Source organism: Durio zibethinus, chromosome 12 (assembly GCF_047325235.1).
Source record: "Durio zibethinus cultivar Kanyao isolate XHJ-2024 chromosome 12, ASM4732523v1, whole genome shotgun sequence".
Classification (NCBI taxonomy): Eukaryota; Viridiplantae; Streptophyta; class Magnoliopsida; order Malvales; family Malvaceae; genus Durio; species Durio zibethinus.
In genome coordinates this window covers 453410-471970 of record NC_143173.1, presented here as the reverse complement: position 1 = coordinate 471970, position 18561 = coordinate 453410, and the positions used below count along the sequence as shown (strand labels likewise).

General features: G+C 33.0%; 1 protein-coding gene across 1 annotated transcript; it reads left to right on the top strand.

Annotated features, from left to right (window-relative positions):
* Nucleotides 1–3962: 3962 nt before the first annotated feature.
* On the top strand, nucleotides 3963–18315 carry LOC111296623 (uncharacterized). The gene is made up of 29 exons (XM_089741562.1): nucleotides 3963–4127; nucleotides 4234–4458; nucleotides 4823–5032; nucleotides 5152–5361; nucleotides 5480–5617; nucleotides 6455–6679; nucleotides 7480–7689; nucleotides 7809–7946; nucleotides 8788–8997; nucleotides 9260–9403; nucleotides 9557–9712; nucleotides 9874–10035; nucleotides 10197–10406; nucleotides 10526–10735; nucleotides 10853–11088; nucleotides 12457–12537; nucleotides 12685–12711; nucleotides 12758–12793; nucleotides 12954–13048; nucleotides 13122–13156; nucleotides 13252–13476; nucleotides 13613–13813; nucleotides 13933–14184; nucleotides 15816–15887; nucleotides 15971–16195; nucleotides 16511–16720; nucleotides 16836–17003; nucleotides 17165–17374; nucleotides 17494–18315. The coding sequence occupies exons 1-29, from the start codon at nucleotides 4083–4085 to the stop codon at nucleotides 18163–18165; spliced, it is 5238 nt and encodes a 1745-aa protein (XP_089597688.1). The 5' UTR covers nucleotides 3963–4082; the 3' UTR covers nucleotides 18166–18315.
* The last annotated feature ends 246 nt before the right edge of the window (nucleotides 18316–18561 follow it).

The following is an 18561-nucleotide window of genomic DNA, read 5'->3' as shown; positions in this document are numbered from 1 at the left end:
TCGAGCTACTTAATTTCATTTAATTAGACTCAATTAACATATAAAAATAAGCTCGATTATTATATTTAACAAAATTCAATTATTTGTGCTTGAACTCAAATTTGAATTCGAAATATTTTATTAATTAAAATATATTAAAATAAAAAAAATTGATTAAATTTGTGAGCTACTTGAATCGGATATAAAATATTCGAACTCGACTTAATTAATAAATTGAGTTATTAGAGTTTAAGTTCGACTCGATAATAACAAAATTAAATTTAAATTTTATTAAAATTAAACTCAAATAATTTATAAGTATTAATATATTATTTATATTCTTAATGAAAACACCCTCAAAACCTTTGTACGAGGAGCCGTGTAGGCAACGAGCTCGCGAACCAAGCTTCTTCTCGCGTATGCTTCCCTATCGTCACCTTCCTAATTCCTGATTCATAATCTCTTTAATTCGATTGTTTTACTCACAAGTGATTGGAAGTAAGTGATTATTTAGTTTGTTTAAGCATTTGAAATTAGGATCCATATTTTTTTGAGGACGCAATTAGGGCTATGAAGAGGCATAAATGCCAATCTATTTTACTGTTTGGTGCCCAGGAAAGTGAAGAACAATGAAAGGCAATCAAGTTTTTCACGCTTGGATTGTTTAGTTCGCTGTTTATGCGGCAAATTTTCTAAAAAATAAAAGGAAAAAAAGAACAAAATGGTTTCAAATGATTTATTGATTTCGGTTACTATACGACTAAGAAATGAAAACAGAGAATTCAAAACATTTTCATTTATTTTATTCGTAAAATTTTTCAAAGCAACCAAACATAATATTATATTATTATATATATATATATATTTGAAGTAAATATTATACTATAGTAGGGATTCGTATTTAGCCGGAATTTGATTTTGAGCATATAAAATTAATTCTTATCTAAGATATGAAATTTTTTTTATTATATCAAAAAAATAAAATTTTAGTACAAATAAAAAAAATATATTTGATTCGAAATTAAATCTTTTTATGTCCCTTAAAACGTCTTTAATCGTTATGACAAAAGTTTGAGGATAGATATGGACATCCTTAAACACTGGAGTGAGTGTCTTGATTTTTTTATTATATTTTATTATTTAAATATAAAATATTTAAACTATATTTTATATAAAAATTTTATATTATAATTTATATAAATATAAATATATTTTTTAAAATTTTAATAAATTTATGTATAATAATTATTAAATTATATTTTTATATTATAATATATTATATTTTAAATTATCAATTTTAATTTTTATACTGATTTAGAATATTAAAAATCTACATTATGCTAGCCTAGCACGATCCTTGAACCATGCTTGCATGTCTGCGTTGGTCTAAATATATTTATTGATTTTTGACAGGATTTTGAACTTTTTTTTTTTTAATTTCAAGAGGTACAAAGTCTGATTATAAGAAAGAAGAAAGATTTGATTTTTGTGTCTAGAATTTTAAAATACATAATCAGGTCACGAAGGGGAAGACGTGGATTTTGAAGATTTTAAAATACATAATTCAGATTTTGATAAATTTTATGTTCCTTTCTGACAATTAGTGCTGATTTCAATGTGTGAATTTACTAGATATTTTTTAAAAAATATATTGTGCAAGAAGTACCTTAGAAAGGAGAGATCTACGACGTCAGAAAAATTAAGAGGTAGGCTTCGTTTGTAATGTATCGCACTTTCGGTGCGGTGCATTTAGTATGAAAATACGTGATTTTGAAATTTAAATGATATTATATTATATTTTATTTTTGATTGATTGTTCATTCGAGTCTGTACTTTCAATCTATAACTGTTTCAATTTCTTTTTTTTTTTTTTTCTCCTACAACTTAACAACTTTTAACTTTTTTTTTTAATTTTATTTTTTATTTAAAAATATAAAGTCAATTTTGTTAATTTAATATAAAAATAAAATTCATTATTATATAATAAATTAATAAATTTATTATATAATAAGTTAATAAATATTTTTAATTATTTAATAACAAAGCCATTATTTGATTTAAAATTTTTTAATGTTTTTTATTATTTATTAATTTTATAAATATTAAGTAATTTAACATTTTAATTATATACAAATTAAAATCAATATTTTTAATAATATTTTTTTAATTAAAATTCATCTCATCGTCATCGTTATATTTACATTCGAATACATATTTTATCATTAACTTTAATATCATTATTACAGTAACTAATTTTACTTCTACCATTATTTTTTAATTTTACCAAAATTAATTTCATCACTCATCCAAATAAACTCTTAGACAACTAAAATTGTTAATATATATGGGACTATTTGATAAGTTTGAAAGTTAATTGTATTTCTGTCGACTGGTTGTGTCTGTCTTTTCTTCTCTTAATTATTGTCTTAATTTCAATTAATTACATCCTAATCACAATTAAGATGAGAAAATGATAAAGACTTGAAAAGTAAAAACCAAGAAAAAGAGAAAAAAATTTGTTGAGTAAAGTAGTTTTTAATTAAAAACTAGGAAAATATAGCATTCAATTGGACTTGAAAAAAAAAGAAAAAAAAAACAGATTTAAGATTTTATTTTATATAAAGAAATAGATAAGATTGGTAAGAGCCAGCTAGCTTGTAGAAAAGATAAATTAAAAACTAGGAAAATAGTTTTAATTAAGTACTCAAATGTAAGCTTGCTGCAATATTTAAAAAAGTCTTGGACCGAAATATTTAAGGAAAGTTTGTAAAATTTTTTTATTAAAAATAATTAAATTAAAATTAAAATTGATAAATTAAAGTATTTTATTATATAAATCAACTGTTTAAATTTTGAAAAAATTTTAATAAATTTTTAGATAATTATTTTTAATAAAAAATTTGACAAAATTTTTATCATTAAATTTGTATTGATTAATTTTAAATTATAAAGAAAAATTTAATAATCTTTTTATATATTATTGATTTTTTATTAGGTTTTGTTAATCTATCAATTTAAAATTTTTATTAAAATTTTAATTGATTCATTTATATTAAAAAATCTCAAATTTTACTTAAATAATTTTATCTAAAATTTTCTTACTTATTTGTGCCATGATTAGAGTGAAAAAATTGAAAAAATCAAAAATTAATTTAAATTCATAATATTTGATTTAGTTTAGATTATTTTTTTATTTGATTTAGATTAATTGGATATAAAATATATATTATATACAGATTGAATTTCGGATAAAAAAATAAAAATAAAAAAATCAAATTATATATTTTTATTAATTTATATATTTTAAATTTTTATAAAAATAAAATAATAAATTTATATCAAAATTTATTTAAATAATTAAAATTTTATATTAAAATAATATATAAAATTTAAAATTTAAAACTAATAAACTAAATCGATAAAATTTAAATTAATTTAAATTAAAATAGTATAAAATAAATTTTCAAATTCAGTTTAAAATTTAAATTTTATAATATTTATAATATAAAAAAATAAAATAAAATCCAAACCCGATGCGATGGAAACGGTTTCTAATCCCAATCACGATGATGGCTTTGGTGACAATGACAGTTAATGCTCACAACCATATCGTCATGCAAGGGGTACTTCCAAATCTGATTGCTTATCCGGAGAAGAGTTCCAGAACAAAACCTTTCGGACCATGCACAAAATTTATGCTCAGCTGTCCCCTCTCCCTTATCCTTTCAATTTGATTAATATTTGCGTTCACTTTTCGAAACACTTATTGCAATAGTATGCACAGCAAAGTAAATTGAAGGAAAAAAAAAAAGAAGCAACTGCTCGTAAAATTATGAATATAAGACAAAAGGATAAAAAAAATTGGGTGATATTTATAGATGTCGTTGGGACTTGGGACAGTGATATTTATATCTGGGCCAACACGTTTCGTCACATCTTCTGATGGCGGCAGTTTTTTTTTCACTCATCTGTTCCACAATTCAACGCCGCAAAGGCGCAAAGAAAGCAATATAGCCTTTGTTTCTTCGCTTTATTAAGAAAAAAAAAAAGAAGCAAAATTGCCTTCACTTTTTTCGACTTTCTAAAATCCAGTGGTCTCAGTCATGGCTCAAGGAGACTCCAACTTCCTACATGTAGCTACTGAAATGGTATTTTCACTAAACAATTGTCTTTTTTTTTGTTGTTGGGTGATTAAAGTTTCAGTTTTTTAACTACATGATTGGTTTTTTTTTTTTTTTTGATTGGAATTTGAAGATTAATGAAGAGGAACAGAGGCTGAAATACTTGGCATTCGTTCAAGTAACGGCTGTGCACGTGGTTTTGTGCTTGACCAACCTCTTCGTTTACGCTAAGGAAAGGTCGGGACTGTTGAAGCCTGGTGTCGAGATCGTTGAGCGAATTATTAAGAGCTTGGTTCGACTGGTTTTTGATAAGTACTTTAATGTCCCTGGTGAGCTTCTCAAATTTGTTGATCGCAAGGTAATGGCTGTTTCATTAAATTTTGTTTCTTTTATTTGGTATATATTTGACAAGCATGGGCAATAAGTAAAACCAGAGTAATATTAACTTGATTTGTTAATCTGGGTTTAGGGGACTGTGGGATGATTGAGGTGCTGTAAATGCCATTGAAAATTTGTGATTTCAAAACCATTTGGGAAAGTTACTTTCTTTAATTAAGTATAGCTTTTTTAAATCGTTGGGAAAGTTTGTGTTTGAGCTGCAAAACTGTGGTAAATTACAAAACTTTTTAGCTCAAATGTTTGACTGACATAGTTTATCCTAAGATTAATTATGTCTAGCAAATGAAAAGAGATTCAAGAATTGTTCTTTGTTTTTAATGCAGGTTGGTGAATCTGTGACTAAGATTGATCGTCTTGTCCCTCCAGTCATCAAGCAGGTCTCATCCGAAGCCATTTCTGCTGCCCAAAAGGCTGCAGGAGTGGCTGGGAGTGTGGCTACTGAGGTCCAGCGTGCTGGATTTGTGAGCTCCGCCTCAGGATTCATCAAGCAGGTCTCATCCGAAGCCATCTCCGCTGCCCAAAAGGCTCCTGGGGTTAGCAGAAATTACAGAACCTTTTAGCTCAAATGTTTGACTGACAGAAAGTATCCTACAACTGAAAATGTCTAGCAAGTGAAAGGAGATTAAAAAATTCTTCTTTGTTTTTAATGCAGGTTGGTGAATCAGTACGTATGATTGATGGTCTTGTTCCTCCATTCATCAAGCAAGTCTCATCTGAAGCCATTTCAGCTACCCAAAATGCTGCAGGAGTGGCCGGGGGTGTGGCTACTGCGGTCCAGCCTGCTGGGGTGGTGAGCACTGCCTCAGGATTCATCAAGCAGGTCTCATCTGAAGCCATCTCGGCTGCCCAAAAGGCTCCAGGGGTTAGCAGAAATTACAGACTTTTTAGCTCAAATGTTTGATTGACAGAGTGTTACTTGAAATTGATGATGTCTAGCAAATGAAAGGATATTCAAGAATACTTCTTTGTTTTTTTTGCAGGTTGGTGAATCTGTGGCTAAGCTTGATAGTTTTGTCCCTCCAATCATCAGGCAGGTCTCATCCGAAGCGATCTCGGCTGTCGAAAAGGCTGCAGGCGTGGTTGGGGCTGTGGCTACTGAGGTCCAACATGCTGGAATGGTGAGTTTTTTTCTTTTTTTCTTCAAAAGGGTAATTCTAAAAATTATGAATTCTAACAGTGTGTGTTTATTGATATCTTGTCAAATTTTTAGTTCTACTAGATTTAATAAAATTGTGAATTCTTTAATTGGTGATGTCATGTTTACAATTATAGGTTGTTGTTAAATAAATAATGTCGGGTCCATCGCAGCCTATCATATACCCAATGAATCAAATCAAAAGCCATTTCATTGCCCCCATTGGATCAAACACAAAAAATATGTCCAAGGGGACCCTCTCTCATATCTTGCTTTTTTTAAAGTTGTTGGTTCAATCTGATCGATATTTGCTTTCAGTTTTCAAAACAGTTATTGCATTGTTATTGCAATAATAATTCAAAGTAAAAGTAAAGCTTAAAATCTCAAATGGTAGAACATTGATCTCAATGGAGAAAATTGAAGAAAAAAAGAAAAAAAAAACTGCTTATTTCTCTTTGCATTTTCCCTCTTCCCTTGTTAAAAGATGTAGTGTAAAACTATGGATTCAAGACAAATGGAAAAAAAAATTCTATATTTTGAGCATCCCAAAGGAAATATATATATATATATATATATATCTCCTTTCTTTCTTCGATTTCTTAAAGAAAAAAAGCAAAATTTCCTGGACTTTTTTGGAGATTCTGGAAGCCAACTCTTTCTGTCATGGCTTAAGGAGACTCCAAATTCCTGTCATTGAAATAGTATTCTCCTTAAACTTTATTCTTTTTATTTATTTTTCTGTTGTTGGGTAATCAAATTTCATTTTTTTGAAGTTACTTAATTGATCTTTTTTTCTTTTTTTGTTGCTTGGAATTTGAAGATTAAAAATGAAGAACAGAAGCTGAAATACTTGGCATTCGTTCAAGTAGCCGCAGTCCATGCAGTTTTGTTCTTCACCAACCTCTACCTTTACCTTAAGGAAAGGTCAGGACCATTGAAGCCTGGCATTGAGATCGTTGAGCGAATGGTTAAGAGTGTGGTTCGACTCTTTTTTGGCAAGTACTCTGATGTCCCTGGTGAGCTTCTCAAATTTGTTGATGGCAAGGTAATGCCGGTTTCGTTAAAATTGGTTTCTTTTATTTGACAAGCAAGAGCAATATGTAAAATCAGAGTAATAACTTGATTTGATCATCTGTGTTCCTGGGGGCTGTAGGATAATTGTAATATAGAAAATGCCATTGAAAATTTGTGATTTTAAAGCCATTGTGAAAAGTTACATTCTTTTATATATTGCTTTTTTAAACCATTAGGAATGTTTGTGGTTGAGTTGCAAAACTGTGGTTTTAGCAGAAATTACAGAACTTTTTAGGTATGCTTGGTACATTGAAAAAGCAGAAAGATGGAAACGGTAGAAGGTAGCTGTGGAAAAAAAAATGAATTATGGGTGTGCTTGGTAGGAAAGAAAATAGGAAAAATTATCATTTTTCATACTTTTCATAAAAAGCAGAGAGAAATTGAGAAAAGTGTAAGTGTTGCAGATTTATAAGACTGTCCATCATATTTAGATTTTTACTTTTCATTTTAATTTAAAAAAGTTATAATGGTAAAATCATATCATTTTTATTTTTTTCCTCTTCATTTTTCAACTTTGGCAAGCTACAGATGGAAGAAAAATTAAAATTTATTTAAACTTTTCCGTCTTTCCAACCAAGCTCTCCCATGAAAAATATATATTTTCCATTGTTTCACTTTTCTCATCTTCTAAGTTTCCATCTTTCCATTTTTCTATCCACTTTACGAAGCAAAGCATTTGGCTTAAATGTTTGATTGACATAGATTATACTAAGATTGATGATGTCTAGCAAATGAAAGGAGATTCAGAATTCTTCTTTGTTTTTATTGCAGGTCGGTGAATTTGTGACTAAAATTGATCGTCTTGTCCCTCCAGTCATCAAGCAGGTCTCATCCAAAGCCATCTTGGTTGCCCAAAAGGCTGCAGGAGTGGCTGGGGTTGTGGCTACTGAGCACCAGCATACTGGAGTGGTGAGCACTGCCTCAGGATTCATCAAGCAGGTCTCATCCGAAGCCATCTCGACTGCCCAAAAAGCTCCAGGGGTTAGCAGATATTACAGAACTTTTTAACTCAAATGTTTGATTCACAAAGAGTGTTCTAAGATTGATGATGTCTAACAGAGGAAAGGAGATTGAAGAATTCTTCTTTGTTTTTATTGCAGGTTGGTGAATCTGTGACTAAGATTGATCGTCTTGTCCCACCAGTCATCAAGCAGGTCTCATCCGAATCCATCTCGGCTGCCCAAAAGGCTGCAGAAGCGGCTGAGGGTGTGGCTACTGAGGTCCAGAATGCTGGAGAGGTGAGTTTTTTATTTTTCTTTTCAAAAGGGTAATTCTAAAAATTGTGAATTATAACTGTATGTGTTTATTGATGGTGTGAAAAATTGTGAATTCTTTAGTTGGCTATTTCATGTTTGCAAGTATGGTTTGTTGTTAAATTAATAATGAGGGGTCATCACGGCCTATCATATGCCCAATGAATCAAATCAAAAGCCATTTGAATGGTCTCCTTTGGATCAAACACAAAATTTATGCCCAAGGGGTCCTTCTCTTATATCTTACTTTTTTGACATAGTTCAATCTGGTTGCGATTGATATTTGCTTTCACTTTTGAAAACAGCTATTGCAATAATAATGCAAAGTAAAAGTAAAGCTCTTATATGAATGTATCTGTTGAGCTTACAATCTCAAAAGGAAGAACATTGATCTCAATGCAGAAAATTGAAGAAAAAAAACTACTTATTTCTCTTTGCATTTTCTTTCTATTCCTCTGGCAGAAAATATAGTGTAAAACTATGAATTCAATAAAAAATGAGGAACAAATTCTATATTTTAAGCATCCCAAAGGCTTAATAAAATGATTAAGTGATATTTATTTCTGGTGCTTGGCCTACTGTTTTCTTTACGGCTTCTCAATCACAACCTCTAATCTGATCTGCCACCCACTCCCTATAAAAACAACATCCATCACTTGCAAAATCTTTTTCTCGAATTTCGTCTTTTGTATAAAAAAAATCCTATTTCATACAAGTAGCTGCTGAAATTGTAGTTTCATTAAACATTTCTCTTCTTTTATTTAATTTTCTTTTGTTACTTAATTGATCTTTTTTCTTTTTTTGTTGATTGGAATTTGAAGAACAGACACTGAAATACATGGCATGCTTGCAAGTAGCTGCTGTCCAGGTTGTTTTGTATTTGACCAAATTCTTCGTTTACGCTAAGGAATGGTCGGGACCGTTGAAGCCTGTTGTTGAGATCGTTGAGGAACTGGTTAAGAGTGCGGTTCGACTGGTTTTTGATAAGTACTTTAATAATACCCCTGTTGAGCTTCTCAAATTTGTTGATAGCAAGGTAATGCCTGTTTCATTAAATTTGGTTTCATTTGGTTATTTGGTATAAATTTGACAAGCATAGGGTAATAGTTAAAATCAAAGTAATAACAGAATTCATCGAGCAGGTCTCATCTGAAGCCAGCTGCCCAAAAGGCTTCAGGGGTTAGCAGAAATTGCAAAACATTTTAGCTCAAATGTTTGACTGAGAGAGAATAACCTCAGATTGATGATGTCTAGCAAATGAAAGGGGATTCAAGAATTCTTCTTTGTTTTTATTGCAGGTTGTTGAATCTGTGAAAAAGATTGACCGGCTTGTCCCTCCAGTCATCAAGCAAGTATCATCCGAAGCTATCTCGACTGCCCAAAAGGCTGCAGGGGTCCAGCTTGCTGGAGCAGTAAGCACTGCCTCAGGATTCATCGAGAAGGTCTCATCCCAAGTTATCTTGGCTGCCCAAAAGGCGGCTTAACAGAAATTACAGAACTTTTTAGGTCAATTATTTGATTGACAGAGAGTATCCTAAGATTGATGATGTCTAGCAATTGAAAGGAGATTCAAGAATCCTTTGGTTTTATTACAGGTTGGTGAATCTGTGACTAAGATTAATCATCTTGTCCCTCCGGTCATCGGCCAGTTCTCATCTGGGGCCATCTTGGCTGCCCAAAAGGCTGCTGGAGTGGCTACTGAAGTCCAGCTTGCTGGAGCGGTGAGCACTGCCTCAGAATTAATCGAGCAGGTCTCATCTGAAGCTATCTCGGCTGCCCCAAAAGCTCCAGAGCTTAACAGAAATTACAGAACTTTTTAGCTCAAATATATGATTGACAGAGAGTGTCCTAAGATTGATGATGTCTACCAAATGAAAGGAGATTCAAGAAATTTTCTTTGTTTTTACTGCAGGTTGGTGAATCTGTGACTAAAATTGATCATCTTGTCCCTCCAGTCATCAGCCAGGTCTCATCCAAAGCCATCTCAGCTGCACAAAAGGCTGCAGGGCTGGCTACTGAGGTCCAGCTTGCCGGAGCTGGAGCGGTGAGCGCTGCCTCAGGATTCATCGAGCAGGTCTCATTCTAAGCTATCTCTACTTCCCAAAAGGCTCCACAGCCGAACAGAAATTACAGAACTTTTTAACTTAATAATTTGATTGACAGAGAGTATCATAAGACCGATGATGCCTGGCCAATGAAAGGAGATTCAAGATTTCTTCTTTGTTTTTATTGCAGGTTGGTGAATCTGCGACTAAGATTGATCGTCTCGTCCCTCCAGCCATCAGTCAGGTTTCATCCGACGCCATCTCAGCTGCCCAAAAGGCTGCAGGAGTGGCTGGGGGTCTGGCTTCTGAGTTCCAGTCTGCTGGCGTTGTGAGCACTGCCTCAGGATTCATTGGGCAGGTCTCATCCGAAGCCATCTCAGCTGCTCAAAAGGCTCCAGGGGTTAGCCGAATTTACTGAACTTTTTAGCTCAATTGTTTGATTGACAAAGGGTACCCAATGATTGATGATGTCTAGCAAAGAAAAGGAGATTCAAGAACTCTTCTTCGTTTTTATTGCAGGTTGGTGAATCTGTGACTAAGCTTGATAGTCTTGTCCCTTCAATCATCAAGCAGGGTTCATCCGATGCCATCTCGGCTGTCGACAAGGCTGCAGGAGTGGTCGGGGGTGTGGCTACTGAGGTCCATTCTGCTGGAGTCCTAAGCAATGCCTCAGGATTCATCCAGCAGGTCTCATCTGAAGCCATCTCGGCAGCCCAAACGGATTCAGGGGTTAGCATAAATTACAGAACTTTTCAGCCCAAATATTTGATTGACAGTGTAAACTGAAATTGATGATGTCTAGCAAATGAAAGGAGATTCAAGAATTCATCTTTGTTTTTATTGCAGGTTGGTGAATCTGTGACTAAGCTTGATGGTCTTGTCCCTTCAATCATCAAACAGGTCTCTTCTGAATCCATCTCGGCTGCTGACAAGGCTGCAGGAGTGGCTACTGAGGTCCAGCATGCTGGAGTGGTGAGCACTGCCACAGGATTAATCGGGCAGCTCTCATCCGAAGCCATTTCGACTGCCCAAAAGGCTTCAGGGGTTAACAGATTTTTCAGACCTTTTAGCTCCAATATTTGATTGACAGAGAGTATTCTAAGACTGATGATGTCTAGCACGTTAGGGAAAGGTTTGTAGCAGTTGCTTTGTTTGAAGTGTTGTGTTGGGACTCTTGGCACGTGGGATTGTAAAAGTTCTTAATATTTCTCATTTTTAAGTTTGAGATGTTATTATATTAAATTAATATTAAATTAGCTTTGTAATTTTAAAATCTCATAATATAAATTTACTATACATGCACTAAACACAAAATAGTCAAATCTCAAATTTCAGTATCCCCTTTTACCACTTCAAACATGAATTTCTAGTCAAATATCTAGAAATATAAAATAAATTTACTAGTGTTTCTTTATCTTTCCATTGTCAAAAGTCCTGAAGCAGTGGTTATTATTAGTATAATATTTTTATTTTGGTGAGGGAGCTATTTATTTTATTTTGTTTGTTAATAGTTACTATGGAAAAATCAAAACCCTGCTCTTTATACAAGAAGAAACATAATTGTCAGCATAGGCAAAAGTAGAAACTTCTGAGTTCTTATTGATTTTAAAAAAGAAAAAAGATTTATGTATCATAAAAGTACTTTTTTTTTATCTAAGTAAGATTAGAAATAGAAAGTTTATCTCATTTTTAAGGTTAAGACAAATTGTTTATTTATAAGTGAAATTTATGAATTTTTTTTTATTTTTTAAATTTACTAGTGGTCTATCAATAAAGGATGATAAAAATTTAAACTTATGTATTTTATATTTATGTCTTAAATTTTAATTATTTACATTAATTCTTTTTGCATCATAAAAATACACAAAATACATATAAAATAGGAAAGTTGGAAGCTATGTAATTATAAAGAATTAACCATTTGGGCTTGGGAGATTACATTCATTTATGTTTAGGGCTAGCAATGGAATAAGTTAAGTTGGATTGTTCGTCATGAATTTGATTTAATTTTATACATATAATATTTAAATTCGATTCGATTTGATAATTTTTTATTTTTTTAATATGTAAATTTAATTTGATATTATATAAAATTATACTCATCCAACTCAAAATCAATAAAATATTATTTTTAATATAAATATAAAAATAAATAATTAATTAAAATTATATATATATATATATATATACCAAAAACGGGATAAATTTATTTAAAAACTGTTCTTGATTTTATTTTACTATTATTCAACTCAACTTAATCTAAAATTTAATTTTCAAAAAAATAAAAAACCGACCCAAAAAAATCACATGCAGAATCCGCGGGATACGGAATGGGCTGCCATCCCTCTTTTATGTTTCAGTGGTTATGTTTTTTCCCGTTTAATTTCTCAAAGGTTTGGATTATTCTTCACCAAGTTATTCAGGTTTTAGAGTTATTTTATTGTTTTCAGGAAAGCTGTCAATGTGATTTCCTTAGATGGCAATGGCATGATTGTAAGTATGGGTTGTCGTTATATGAATAATAATGATGGGTCCATTACAACCTAGCACATTATCCAAAGAATCAAATCAAAATCCAATGGTCATCTTAAAATCAAATACAAAATTTATACCAAGGCGTCCCTCTCACATATCTTACTTTCAATTGATATTTATTTGCTTTCACTTTCTTGAAACAGTTGTTGTAACAATAATGCAAAGTCAAAGTAAAGCTTTTATATGAATGTATCTGTTGAAGCTTACAATTTTCAGAAGGAAGAACATTGATCTCAATGGAGAAAATCGCAAGTAAAAAAAAAAAAAAACACTTGCTTCTTTTGTCTTTGCATTTCTTTCCTTTTCCGCGGCCTTAAAACAATGAATTCAAGATTAAATGAAGAACAAAATGACAAAATGATCAAATGATTGGATGCTATTTATATCTGCTAGTTGGCTAGTGGGCCGACAGGTTTCGTCACCGCTTCTTAATGGCCGCCGCTAATCTCATCTGCTGCACATACTTTTTGTTTTCCTCTTTTCTCTCCCACAATTCACTTCGCTTTCGTGAGAAAACAACCAACCTTTCCTTGACTTTTTTCGACTTTCTCAAAACTGGTGGTTTCTCTCATGGCTCCAGGAGACTTCAAATTCCTACTAGTAGCCGCTGAAATGGTAATTTCATTAAACATTTCTGATTTTTTTAATTTATTTTCATTTCGGTAATCAAAATTTCAATATTTTTGATATTTGTTGATTGGAATTTGAAGATTAAAGAGGATGAACAGAGGCTGAAATACAAGGCATTCGTTCAAGTAGCCGCTGTCCATGCGGTTTTGTGCTTCACCAACCTCAACGTTTACGTTAAGGAAAGGTCGGGACTGTTGAAGCCTGGCATGGAGATCGTTGAGGGAATGGTTAAGAGCGTGGTTCGACTGGTTTTGAACAAGTCCTATGATGTCCCTGTTGAGCTTCTCAAAATTGTTGACAGCAAGGTAATGCCTGTTTCATTAAATTTGGCTTATTTTATTTGGTATAAATTTGACAAGCAATGGCTAATAACTTGATCTGATCATATTCTGGTTGGTTAGCAAATAAAAGTAGATTCATGAATTCTTTATTTTATTACAGGTTGGTGAATCTGTAACTAAGATCGATGATCTTGTCCCACCAGTCATCAACCAGATCTCATCCGAAGCCATCTCCGCTGCCCAAAGGGCTGCAGGGGGAGTGGCTACTGATGTCCAGCTTGCTGGAGTGGTGAACAATGCCTCAGGTTTCATCAATCAGGTCTCGTCCGAAGCCATCTCGACTGCCCAAAAGGCACCAGGGGTTAGCAGAAATTACAGACCTTTTTAGTTCAAATATTTGATTGGCAGAGAGTATCCTAAGAATGATGATGTCTAGCAAATGAAAGGAGATTCATGAATTCTTCTTCGTTTTTATTGCAGGTTGGTGAATCTGTGACTAAGATTGATCGTCTTGTCCCTCCAGCCATCAAGCAGGTATCATCCGAAGCCATCTCGGCTGCCCAAAAGGCTCCAGGAGTGGCTGGGGGTGTGGCTACTGAGGTCCAGAATGCTGGAGTGATGAGCACTGCCTCAGGATTCATCGAGCAGGCCTCATCGGAAGCCATCTCGGCTACCCAAAAGGCTGCGGGGGTGGCCGGAAATGTGGCTACTGAGGTTCAGCAAGCTGGAGTGGTGAGTTTTTTTTTTTTTTTTTCCCAATAAAGATAATTTTAAAAATTATGAATTCTAACAATTGTGTGCAAGATAATAACGGTTTGCATTAAATTCGATTCGATTTAATTTTTTTAAATATTACATAATATTATTTAAAAAATTTAAATTGAATTAAATTTAATTAAATTAAATTAAAATTTATTAATTTTATTATTATTTTATTTTTCATCTCTTGATTTAAAATTTAATTGAAATATAATATATATTTAATATTTAAATTTAATTAAATAAAAAAATTAATTCAAATTAAATCAAATATTATAATTTTAAATAAATTTTTGATTATGTTTTTTTTAATAGAGTGTTGAATTTTTAATAATAGAATTTAAACCTGTCACTTCAAAAAAATTTTGAATTCTTTAATAAGTAATGTCTTGTTTGCCAAGTATGGGTTGTCGATTTTGAATAATGATAGGTCCATCACGGCCTATCATACAACTAGATGTAATTTTGAATACAATATTATGATACGTACAAAAAAAAAAAAACATGAAAGGATATGAAAATGAAACTTATTAAAGTTAGGATAAATAGATTTTTAAAATATCAAAACAGTTATTGCAATAATAATGCAAAGTAAAAGTAAAAGCTGTTATATGAATATATCTGTTGAAGCTTTCAACAATTTGAATTCAATAGAAAATAAGAAAGATGAAAAAAAAAAAAAAATAGTAAAATATTAAATTTTTAATTTCAATAATTAATAATTAAAATTTATATCTTCACACACTCAATTATAAAAAATAAAATTTATATTGTGAGTATCTCCAAAACTTAATTGAATTGATTCAATATAACGAAAATTTTAAATTTGATTTAAAATTTATTATTTAAAATTTGATTTGAATTCAATTAAATTTTAAATTTGAATTTTTCTTGAAACAAAAATTAAATAATTTAAATTCATTCGATTAAATTTATTTAATAAAAATAATATGATTTTTATATTTGATTTTAAGTTTAATTATATATTTAAACTTGAATTAATATATAAGATGAAATCATAATTTTTTAATTAAAATAATTAAAATATATTAAAATTTAAAAATTCGTTTACAGTTATAAATTATTGTAACGGATATTAAAACACTTAAATTTGATTCCCTCCATGAATCAATTGTTCGGGCACAAGCTCCAAAAATGATCGAGCTTATCTGAGTCGAGCTCGAGTAACTTGCCGCGGGCTTAATAACTGACACTTCTCTTGACCGCTTCTCAATGGCGGCCGCTAATCTAATCTGCCGCACATCTTGTTTTACCTCATCTCTCACAATTCAACTCCACAACGAAAGCACTCTATCCTTTCTTTCTTCGATTTCTTAAGAGAAAAAAAAACGTAAAATTTGCTTCACTTTTTTCGACTTTCTCAAACCCAGCGGTTTCAGTCATGGTTAAAGCTGACTCCAACTTCCTACGAGTAGCAGCTGAAATGGTATTTTCATTAAACATTTTTTTCTTTAATTTTCCTGTTGTTGGGTAATCAAATTTTCATTTTTTTAAAGATTACTTAATTGATTTTTTTTCTGTTGATTGGAATTTGAAGATTAAAGAAGAAGAACAGAGGCTGAAATTTCCTCGACTTTTTTCAGACTTTCTCAAACCCAGCGGCTTCTGTCATGGCTCAAGGACACTCCAACTTCCTACAAGTAGCCGCTGAAATGGTATTTTTGTTAAACATTTTCATTGATTTTTCTGTTGTTGGGTAATCAAAATTTCACTTTTTTTTTTTTATTGGAATTTGAAGATTAAGAAAGAAGAACAGAGGCTGAAATACTTGGCATTCCTTCAAGTAGCCGCTGTCCATGCGGTTTTGTGTTTCACCAACCTCCTCGTTTACGTTAAGGAAAGGTCAGGACCGTTTAAGCCTGGCGTCGAGATCGTTGATGAAATGTTTAAGAGCATGGTTCGAATGGTTTTGAACAAGTATTTTAATGTCCCTGTTGAGTTTCTCAAATTTGTTGATACCAAGGTAATGCCTGTTTCATTAAATTTGATTTCTTATATTAGACAAGCAAGGGTAGTAAGTAAAATCAGAGTAATAACTTGATTTGATATTCGGGGTTGGTGGGGGGGCTGCGGGATAATTGTGATATTGAAAAGGTCATTGAAATTTTGTGATCTCAAAACCATTTGGAAAAGTTTGTTGTTGAGTTGCAAAACTAAGGTTTTAACTGAAATTACAGAATTTTTAGTTCAAATGTTTGATTGACAGAAGGTACCCTAAGATTGATGATGTATAGCAAATGCAAGGAGATTCAAGAATTCTTCTTTGTTTTTATTCCAGGTTGGTGAATCTGTGACTAAAATTGAGGGTCCTGTCCCTCCAGTCATCAAGCAGGTCTCATCCGAAGCCATCTCAGCTGCCCAAATGACTGCAGGAGTGGTTGGGGGTGTGGCTACTGAGGTCCAGCGTGTTGGAGTGGAGACCACTGCGTCAGGATTCATCAAACAGGTCTCATCTGAAGCCATCTCGGCTGCCCAAAAGACTCCAGAGGTTAACATAAATTACAAAACCTTTTAGCCCAAATTTTTTATTGACAGTGATCCTAAGCTTGATAATGTCCCGCAAATGAAAGGAAATTCATGGATTCATATTTGTTTTATTCCAGGTTGGTGAATCTGTTACTAAGATTGATCGTCTTGTCCCTCCAGTCATCAAGCCGGGCCCATCCAAAGCCATCTCGGCTACGCAAATGGCCTTAGGAGTGGCCAGGGGTGTGGCTACTGAGGTCCAGCGTGCTGGAGCGGTGAGCAATGCCTCAGGATTCTTGAAACAGGTCTCATCCGAAGCCATCTTGGCTGCCCAAAAGGCTCCATATGTTAACAGAAATTACAGAACTTTTTAGCTTAAATGTTTGATTGACAGAGAGTATCCTGAGATTGGTGATGTCAAGCAAATGAAAGGAGATTCAAGAATTCTTCTTTGTTTTTATTTCAGGTTGGTGAATCTGTGACTAAGATTGATCATCTTGTCTCTCCAGTCATCAACGAGGTTTCATCTGAAGCCATCTCGGCTGACCAGAAGGCTCCAGGAGTGGATGGAGGTGTGGCTATTGAGGTCCAGCGTGCTGGAGTGATGAGCGCTGCCTCGGGATTCATCGAGCAGGTCTCACCTGAAGCTCTGTTAGCTGTCCAAAAGGCTTCGGAGGTTGACAGAAATTACTGAACTTTTTAGCTCAAATGTTTGATTGACAGAGAGTATCCTATGATTGGTGATGTCTAGCAAATGAAAGGGGATTCAAGAATTATTCTTTGTTTCTATTGCAGGCTGGTGAATCTGTGACCAAGATTGATCATCTTGTCCCCGTAGTCATCAACCAGGTCTCATCCGAAGCCATCTCAGCTGCCCAAAAGGCTGCAGGGGTGGCTTCTGACCTCCAGCGTGCTGGAGTGGTGAGCACTGCCTCAGAACTCCTTGAGCAGGTCTCATCCGAAGCCATCTCGGCTGCCCAAGTGGCTCCAAGGATGGCTCAGGGTGTGGCTACTGAGGTCCAGCGTGCAGGAGTAGTGGATACTTCCTCAGGATTCATCAAGCAAGTCTCATCTGAAGTCATCTCGGCTGCCCAAAAGGCTCCAGGGTTGGCTCGGAATAAGGCTGCTGAGGTCCAGCATGCTGGATTGGTTAGCACTGCCTCAGGATATGCAAAATCTGCAGCGAAAGGGCTGTATGCAAAGTACGAGCCAAAAGCTGAAGAATACGCTGTTTCAGCTTGGCATAAACTCAACCGGATTCCTCTCTTCCCGCAAGTAGCTTCAATAGTTGTACCAACAGCTTCCTATTTCACCGACAAGTATAACAAGACAGTGGTTAGCAGTGCAAAGAAGGGGTACAAGGTTGCCTCATACTTGCCATTGGTTCCCACTGAGAAGATCGCCAAGGTGTTCAGTGAAGACAAGCCTGAATCAGTGCCACATCTCTCCAAGAGTTTATTTGTTTGAATCTGTTTATGTTACTTGGTGATTATATGTTTGCCTAAGATAAAAATCTCTCTCTCTCTCTCTCCTGTTATAGATAAAGTTGTGGATTTGGATTTTCATGTATCCATAACCTCTTTTCTCCATTCTTTCCTTGTTTTTTTCTATTGAAATTATTTGGTTTGCTGTGAAGTTGGTCTTGTTTTATTCAGCTTTGAGTCTGAAAAAATGAATAACTTTTACTTTTGGCCTGTGTATTATTATTAGTCATAGAAAGAGTGACTTGTTATTTGAGTTGTAATGAGCTAAGAATAAATATGTGGTCAGTGATTGCATGAGTATTAAAAAAATTTTTCACTCAAAAAGAGTAAGATTGAAATCTTATAAATATTCAAGCATAACTCAATATTATTCTAAGCT